At 48.0% G+C, this 9148-nt stretch overlaps 1 protein-coding gene across 1 annotated transcript; it reads right to left on the reverse strand.

Moving 5' to 3' along the window:
• Window positions 1-443: 443 nt before the first annotated feature.
• FJX1 (four-jointed box kinase 1) lies at window positions 444-7331 on the reverse strand. The gene has a single exon (XM_083751998.1). The coding sequence runs from the start codon at window positions 3144-3146 to the stop codon at window positions 1890-1892; it is 1257 nt and encodes a 418-aa protein (XP_083608124.1). The 5' UTR covers window positions 3147-7331; the 3' UTR covers window positions 444-1889.
• Window positions 7332-9148: the final 1817 nt, after the last annotated feature.

A 9148-nucleotide genomic window follows, 5' to 3' on the forward strand; every position in this document is an offset into this window, starting at 1 on the left:
TAACAGCTGCTGAATATGGCACATGCTCTCAGAGATGCTCTGATTTTATAGCTCATGGTACTACTATAACAGGTTTTTCACCAGTGTGTGAGAAGCAACCAGCAGGGGCAGTCAGTGCTGAAACCTGAACTGACTGAATCAAGTCAGTTTTTAAAAATACACAGTAATTCTCCTGGAAATTTGTGCAGGAATTCTTACTCAAATCAGCAGCAACCATTAGACATGCGTGTTACGCATTCTTGATGAGCACAGGGTTTTGGATAAGCTAAGGCACAGGGAGAGAGGCTGCAAAATTAACTCTAAAGAGCAAGTTCTGTATGGAACAACTTAACTCTTTTATCCCAAGTAAAGAAAAACACCCATTAAAATAAGGAAAGAGAAGGGAAAGTGTCAGAAGAAAAACGTTGCTTTTCATAAAGCCAAAACCTTGAACACAAAAAGGCAAAACTTTTAACACATTTTTACTGAAATATCCATTTCTTTAGTATGTTACAGAAGAGCTTAAGAACATACGTCATGTACCTAAAATGCAGACTTCTTTTAAAATAAAAAAGTCTTTTTATAAAAAAAATAAGAAAAGTCAAAGTAAAGTGCATGAAACTGATGTTTTCCTCCTCCAGATTAATGCATTAAAACATTTTAATACACTGACAATACTATATAAACCTGGGAATATTTTCTCCTCCATCACCCCATTAGTCAATTATTTACTGTACAGCAGTGGTTACATATAAAAACAGACACACAGAGAAACTAATGATATTTGCCAAATGCTTCTCACTGGTTAAAGTCAAGAGCTACTGAAATAGTGACTTTCTCATCACTTCTTCTTTTTAAAAATACTAACTTTTGTCAAAACTATGTCCGCCCTGGCTAGGAAGAGCCACAGGAAAATGCAAGTCCGTAAGTGGGATAGATGCAGATTGTTACTGGATAGCAAGTACTTTTTCATTTAAAATAAAGGGGATTGTTACAGGGAATCTTGTGCACATACAAATCCCCACTGGAAGGAAAAGATAGCTAGTTCCACCCAACCATGGCAATAGCTTTTGCACAGAGTATTTCAGAGTGAATTCTTAAGGGATGCTCTTATAAGAGCAATTAAGGGGGGGGCACACTTGAAAGAGAAATCTGGCATGAAATTAATACAGGGAAATATATAGCAATTAAAATATACACTTATTATCTTTATGCCATGATGTTACAGGAGGCTCCCAGTGGCCTCTTATCCAAGGGACTAGTTAGGACCACACCCAGTTAGTTCCAGCATCATATACTCCCAGGCCACAGACTGAGTCCCTCAAAGTTATTTTGGACCCTAATTACTTCAGAAACAAAGAAAAGAAAAACAACACACTGTGCAATGGAAGGATATTACCTGGCCTAGTTTTATAGCAGACAATAGTGCATGACAGGTGCATCAGGGCAGCATTATACCTTACACCTAAAAGGGCCATTGTTTTCAGTGCATCCCTCTGACAAAAATCTAAGCCAACCCAGGTCTCGTTTTGAGGACAGGGTGGGAAGCTGGGAGTACAGCCTGCATAAGGCTGCCTAGTCAGAAATTTCACTTTGGGGGTTGGAATTTAAACTGTGTGCACCAAACAAAGGAAGACCACATTCTGCTGATGGATCCCAGCAGGAAAATGTCTGGGAACCATTAACTAGTCTCTACACCCTCCCCACTTAAAAAAAAAATTGCTCTCAATTATGAAGTTCATTTTTCGGCAGGCTGGTCAGATATTTCAAGGCAAGGTTTCCAGAAGTGCTCTAGACCAGAAGCTGCGGCCTCTGCGTTCACCTCCTTTAGGGACACTGCGCTACCGGGCACACCTCCAGTGCCTTCCTTACGCCCATCGAAATGTTAAATCCACCCAGGTCCAGTGGGGTCACAGCGAGGCGGCCTTGGCTTTGCAGTGCAAAATGTGCTTGTGGACAAAGTCGACACGGTCCTGCAGCAGCTGCGCTTGCTGCTCGGAGAGGAAGCCCAAGACGCCGGCCAGGGGCTCCCGGGTCCGGTAAAGGTGGAGCAGCTGGGCGGCGGCGTTGCGCGCGCGGTGCAGCTCCCGCACCCGCTGGGCGGTGGCCTCTCGGAAGACGCAGACGGAGCGCAGCAGCGGCTCGTTGTACTTGTCCCACATGGCCAGAAGCCGGTAGCCGTGCACCAGGCCGGCCTCGTTGTCGAGGAAGACCAGCCCGCCGTTGGGCGCCCGGTGCAGGTTGCTGGTGGCGCGCTGCATCACCCGCGGGTCCCACTGCAGGCTGAACAGGTTGCTGACCAGCCGGTCGAAGTTGGCCGTCACGTAGTCGAAGACGATCAGGTCGCTCCACTGCACCAGCTCCACCAGCTGCGCTTGGCTCAGGCCGCGCAGCTCCCCGGCCGACAGGGGCTGCAGCCGACGGGGGCCCGACGTCGCCGCCGCGCCCGCCTCGGCCCGCCAGGGGGCGGGAGCCACTACGTCGGTCAGGTTGTCCACCCAACGCGCCAGGCTGACCACGGCGCCGTCGGCCCAGGGGGAGCCGCGCAGCTCGTCGCGCACGGGAGCCCACTGCCCTCCGCGGGCTTCGACCCGCGCCAGCGCCAAGGGGGGCAGCCGCTCCTGGATGCCCAGCAACCCGGCCAGGTGGTACGAGAGCGCCTCGCCCTGAATCTGCTCCGCGTTGATGCCGTAGCGCACGCACGCGCGGCTGCCGTCCGACAAGCGGGCCAGCCGGTTGGAGCTGCGCCCGCAGCCGCCGCGCTCCAGGGACACGACGCGCGCCTCGCGGGCCGCCCGCAGCCACGACGCCGCCTCCTCGGCCGAGAAGCCCGGCGGCACTTGCGCCTCCAGCGCCCGGCTCCAAAAGATCCCGCCGCGCACGGGCGGCTCCGCGACGCCCCGAGGGGGATCCGCGGGAACAGGCGGCGGCGGCGGCTCCTGCCCACTTTCGCCCGGCCCCTCCGAGGGTTGTCCCGGCAGCGTAAGCAGCGCGCGGAAAGTTTTCTGCGCCGCTTGGCTTGGCGGCCGGAGGAGGCGGCCGCTCGACGCCGCCTCGACGCCGGGCTCCGGGGCGCCGCGCCCGCTCCACAGCCCCGCCAGCGCCACCACGGCCAGCAGCCACAGCCCGGCCACCAAGCCCAGCCCGGCCAGACCCGCGCGTCGCATTCTCCTCCTCCGCCTCGTCCCGCTCTCGCCGCCGCCGCTGCCTCAGTCTGCTGCGCTGGGACCCGGCGGCCGGGCGGCCCCGCGGCTTTCCCGACGCCCGCGGCTGCTGCCTCCTCCTCCGCTCATGGCGCGGCGCTGCTCCGAGAAGTCCGCCGGAGGGAAGCAGCCGCCCGCCAAAGAGAGGGAGAGAGCGCGCTCTTCTCCGGGCGGCGGGACCGGCGTCTGCAGCGAGACCCTCCAGCTAGGGCAATTCACAAGCGCCCAGACCACGTGGGAGAGCGAGGTGGGGGGGAGCGCGCCGACCCAACCCACCGCCCAGCGTGGCTTTCCGCTTAAAGCGGCGATGGCCCCTGAAAAGCGGGGAGTGGCTGCCCGTGGGGGGCTCCTGCGAGGAGAGGGGGCGCCTCCCGAGCCACTCTGACCCCGGGAGTGGGCTTTGTTTCCCCCCTGGTTAGCTTCTCAGCCGCGATCGGGGGCATTTCTCCGACGGGGCGGCCTCGGCCACGGGCCCCCTCCTCCCGCGCCTCCCTCCTCCCACCCGGGTTGGGAAGCACAAAGGATTCGGCACGTTTAGAAGAAAAGATGGGAGCCGAGCGCTGGTTTCAAAGAGCCTTCCTTCTGGAGTGGGAGGGGCAGAGGAGCGTGGGACGGAGCAGGAAAACCAGGCTGGCGAGAGGGGTGGGCTGCTTCCCGGCAACAGCGACACAAACGTAGGGACATTTGACCCTTGCAATCGGGGAGCGAGGGTCGACGTGCACCTCCCACCTGCTCGCCACGCACAGAAAGGGCTACCCTTCGAAAGAGGGCAGTAGTCACACGTTTAGTCCGCAGGAACCCTACCCCCCCCCCAGCGGCGTTTGCTCCGGAGTGAATAGTGCACAGGTTATGTGGGGTTCGGATCCTACTAACAGTCTTGTAAGATATGCACCAAGAAAGGCAGCATTGGTGAGGAACACAACTGGATCCACATTTCTCGCTGGAAAGGTCCTGTTTCCTCCGGCTGAACCGACAAGAGGTAAATTCGGCCCCCTCCACTTGGCTTCTTCGGAATGATCGAATAGAACTATAGTGGCATCAGTCCCTTTGTCTATATATGTATCAGTAATGTGCACAAATTACAGGTAACATTGGGTAAATATTTATTAACCGGGAGCTCTTTGAAATCGATCAAGGATGGTTTGAAGTCTAGGCTGCTATCTGCTGGCGTCAGTGATTCGCTCTGTCATCCTCCCACAGAGAAAAAAAAATGAACTGGGGGGGGGGGACGTGAAATCAGAGATGACAGTCACAACCATCTTTCTTTGCCAGCTCAGTGGCAGTTACACTGTGATCCTCAGATGTGAGCTGCTTTGTTCAGTGGAACTTTTTTTTAAAATAAAATGAGTGTACATTGGGTACCAACATTAAAGTACAATCTGTAATTAGAAAGGATCCAGACAGTTTGATGTAGATTCTGCTTCCACCATGTACACAAGCTTTTTTTCTCTTTTCTTTTGGCTTATGAAGTCATCCCATCTCACCCAAACAAGCTGTCACACATGTGGACCACCAGCTTGGTGTTATTATTTCACACCCCTTTGGGAATAATCTGGGGAGTTTTGTACTTACAACAAAGAAGAATGGTCCATCACCAGCTTAGAGAATTGCTATGGAAGGATGGGAAATGGGCCACAGCATCCCAAAGCATCTCTAAAGGAACATTTTATTGACTATTCCAAGAAAGACTGTAGGTACATTCTAGAACAGAGGGACTTATTATTTTCTGCCGGCCCCAGTCTTTCTTCATAATGACTTGTCCTCTGGACCTTCTCTCCTCCTTGAACTTTCTTAATTCTTGTTTCAATATCCTTCTTGAACAGAGGCAACTCCAGCTGAATACATTACCCCAAAATTAAATTTCTCAAAGTCTAAATGTAACAGTCTCAGATCTTTCTCAGATCTTGGGGCCTTCACCAATATCAGTTGGTCAAGCAAAAATGCCATGTGTTATGCAGGATCAGTATGTGTTATCTGTCTAATAAGCACTTTTCTTTAGAGAATATTGCACACACACCCATCCTCAAACAATATATAATTGCTGGGTGGAGGGGAGGATGCAGTTATTCCCCATTGGAACAAAGGGACAAGCCATGGCAACATGAAGGATGTCTAGAATATGGTTGGTGGAATGAGTGTCACAGGGAGCCCCATGAGTGATAACACAAGTACTCTTCCATGCCCATTAAAGAGGTTTTATTTGTATTATGTATTTATAGCTCCTCTGTTGGACCAGGGTGCATGCACAGACTCTAAATCAATGGTTCTCAACCTGTGGGTCTCCAGCTGTTTTTGGACTACAACTTCCTTCATCCCTAGCTAGCAAGACCAGTGGTCAGAGATGATGGGAATTGTAATCTGAAAACAGCTGGAGACCCAAGGTTGGGAAACACTGGTCTAAATTAAGGGTGTATGAAGACAACCACAACCACATTATCAGTTGGCCAGAAGCATACAAGAATTTACTTAGGAAAATGGGAACATACTAGGAAGTTGCCTCATTCCAAGTCAGACCCTTGGTCCATTTAGCTCAGCGTTGGCTACTGGCAGTGGCTCTGCAAGGTTTCAGACAAGCCTCTTTAGTCCCTAACTGGAGATGCTACTGCAGATTGAACTTGGGACCTTCTCCATGCAACACAGATCTTTTGCCACTGAGCCACAGCCCTTCCCCATTTAGCTTGCCGTTCTGCTCCCAACTTTCTTCTGGCAAGTTCACAAGGTCATTAAGGCAAACCCCCCCCCCCTTCCTTGCTGTTTGTTGCTGGTATCTGCTATCCAGAGGTATACTGCCTTTGCCTCTGGAGGCACTATTTGGTTATCCTGTCTAATAACCCAGGTGAGGCCAGAGCACGCAGCCCACCTCAAGCCTGATCCAATGCTACAATCCGTTCTCCAAGGACTGGATTGAGTCACCAATAAAATGAACAAGCCCTCCAAAGCTCTAGCTGAAACTCCCACCAGCCTTCATGAGTATTCAATAAGTGCACAAACCACCTACATTTTCTTCATCGCGGATGTTAAAATTACATAATTGCTTCTCCCCGTCATGCATTATAATGTATTAATCCACTAGCCCCAATTCATTATTTACACAACTAATAAAAGCGTTCAGTGTTTTAATATAAAATGACAACTTTTACAAGTAATTATAGACACTGCTATCATCTTGGGATAGCACACCGTTACTGCGATTGAGGGCTCCACCGTGTGGCAAAAAACTGAAATGGATGGAATTCATAAGATATTGCATTTAGCACTGGAGATCGTTCAGAGTGCTGTTACACATTATTTCACAAATCCTTACAGCAGAATCATTAGGTTGCTGATCATCCTCACACAGTGGATAAGGGAGTGATGTTGAAAAAGCGGTGGCTTGCCTCAAGCAAGTTCTTGTCAGAGATGGTATTTCAACCAAGGATGTGGTTCTGTCTTAGGCAATGTACTTCTTTGTGTCTTTACTCAGCAGAGAGCCCCATTGCATTCAAGGTATCAACTCCCAGAAAAAGTGTGCATAGTATATTGTAGCCTGTCACTATACTGAATTGGTATGTGTAATCTACATACTATGGAAATTAGTGTGTGTGTATGAATAATTCATCTTTATTTTATGATAGACATATTTTTAAGGTGGCAGATATTCTTGTACTAATATGGTTTCAAGGTATAAAAACAATAATTTCTGACACTTTATGATGTGTCTATGGTGCAGTATTTATAACAAACATATTAGCAAAACATGCATTATACTTTTTATATAACCTTTATTTACTGTAAATAATTGCTGTTCTCACTTTAACAGCAACTCTCTGAAGCTATAAATCACGTTTTTAAAAAATAATAATCAAGTGGTATCTAAATTTTATGAAATAAATAATGTAATTAAATAAGTGAGGTTATTGTTATTCCCATTTTACAGATGAAGTACTAATAGCCCAAAATGTGTGACACCATCATATCTATGACAGACGCAGGATTTGCTCCATTACTGAAATCAAAAGGAAATACAGTTCAAATATCAAAGTTTATTTCAAACTGTCTATCAAATTATAATGCCTTTTTTCAGATGAAGAAATATTGAGTTTTATGGTGAAACTAGAAGACAAGCTTCCCACTTTTGATGTTGATGTTAAGGTAGAAGGACTGGACAAAAACTGTCTTCATGTGGAACTGTTCATAATAGATTTCACATTTGCATATTCAAAGATTATTAAAGATTACTTCCTTCCCCATCTGACTATGAATATGGTATTTTAAACTGACCTTTGTGGCAAATTTCTGTTTCCCCAACAATGTTCTTCTTACTCCACCTACAGGCCAAAAGCAATTTTGCCATTTGTTTCTGTTCACTCCTGTGCAACAATATTTGAAAACAAATGCAGGCATTAAATGCATTAAGTTACAATGAAATGCTCCCCACCTTGTTATTAATAAAAATGGACTGGAAACTGAGATGAAAGGAAGAAGACCCTAGGACCAGTTATAATTTTGCTGGGTTCCGTTCTCATTCCCTCCCACCAGCAGATGCAATGTTCTGAAGGTGGAATATGGAAATGCAGGAGCAGCCCTCCTCCCAGAACGCTGCCCACAATTTTGCATGCCAACCCATCAGGAACCTGTTTTCACTGCCTCCCTGGGACTGCAATAACAGAAGGGTCATCAAACACTTGGCAGCCCATGCTTGATGGACCATGTTCAGATTGATGGTTCACAACTTCTGCAAGCCTGCCCTCAAGGAAGAAATATGCATTTGACCTGCTTCGTATTGTGAATGTTTCAGTGACAGAGTGGGAAAAATATTTTTCCTCTCCCTTGGGTTTTTTTTAAAAAATAAGATAATGTCAGATACCACATCATTCAACCTCTAGGTTGTAGAATTAGCAGGCCCTTAGTAGTTGCCCTGCCAGTCTTTGAAGACTTAGACTGAAACCATACAGCTGGGCTGAGGGACCTGTGGCTGAAACCAACATCTGGAAGGCCACAGGTTTCCTGCTAAATCTGAAATCTTGGTGAAGAAGAAGAGTTTGGATTTGATATCCTGCTTTTTCACTACCCTAAGGAGTCTCAAAGTGGCTAACATTCTCCTTTCCCTTCCTCCCCCACAGCATATGTGCACTATTGATACATTGGAGACATGCAGTCGGATCCTCTGCTTTATATTGACTTAGAACTGCATCCCATGGAATTCAATGGTGCTTACTCCCCAGTCAGTGCACATACAATTTCAGCCTAAGTGCCCTGGAGTGGGTGAGTATAAAATGGGGATGAGAAACTTGTGACCCTCTAGATCAGACTTTCTCAACCTGTGGGTCCCCAGATGTTGTTGGACTACAACTCCCATCATCCCTGAGCTCTGGCCTTGCTAACTAGGGGTGATGGGAGTTGTAGTTCAACAACATCTGGGGACCCACAGGTTGAGAAAGGCTGCTCTAGATGTTGTTGGCCTCCAACTCCCACCAGCCCCAGTCAGCAGTAGTCCAGCAACATCTGTAAGCCAACAGGCTCCCCATAACATAGGAGTATAAATTTATTCTGTGAATTGCCCTGATTTATTCTGTGAACCACCCTGAGACCTGTGGGTATAGAGCGGTATATAAATAAAATAAATAACTCCGGTCTAAATATCTGGAGTCTGTGCTACAGGCATAAGTTTCCTTCGTGATTTAAGAACATTATAAATTGCATGGGGAAGCTATGCCTGTACAGAACCTCCCCTCCCCCCTGCTGCCATCTCTCCCAATGGAGCTATGTGTTAATTGGGTCATGTGAATTATGTGAGCTGAAAATGCCAGAATAGGGTTCTATAAAATCTAGGGTTGAGAGAGAGCTTTTGAGACACCGAATGCCCACATCCCAGAAGTTCCACTTTGTCACTTAAATGTTATATGGCTTGATAGAAATGTTATTATTTAATTTTTTATTTCTTTCGAAATAAGTTTGTTTTAGGATACTATGTGATCTATGTACGT

Source organism: Podarcis gaigeae, assembly GCF_964106915.1.
Source record: "Podarcis gaigeae genome assembly, chromosome: 1".
NCBI classification, from domain to species: Eukaryota; Metazoa; Chordata; class Lepidosauria; order Squamata; family Lacertidae; genus Podarcis; species Podarcis gaigeae.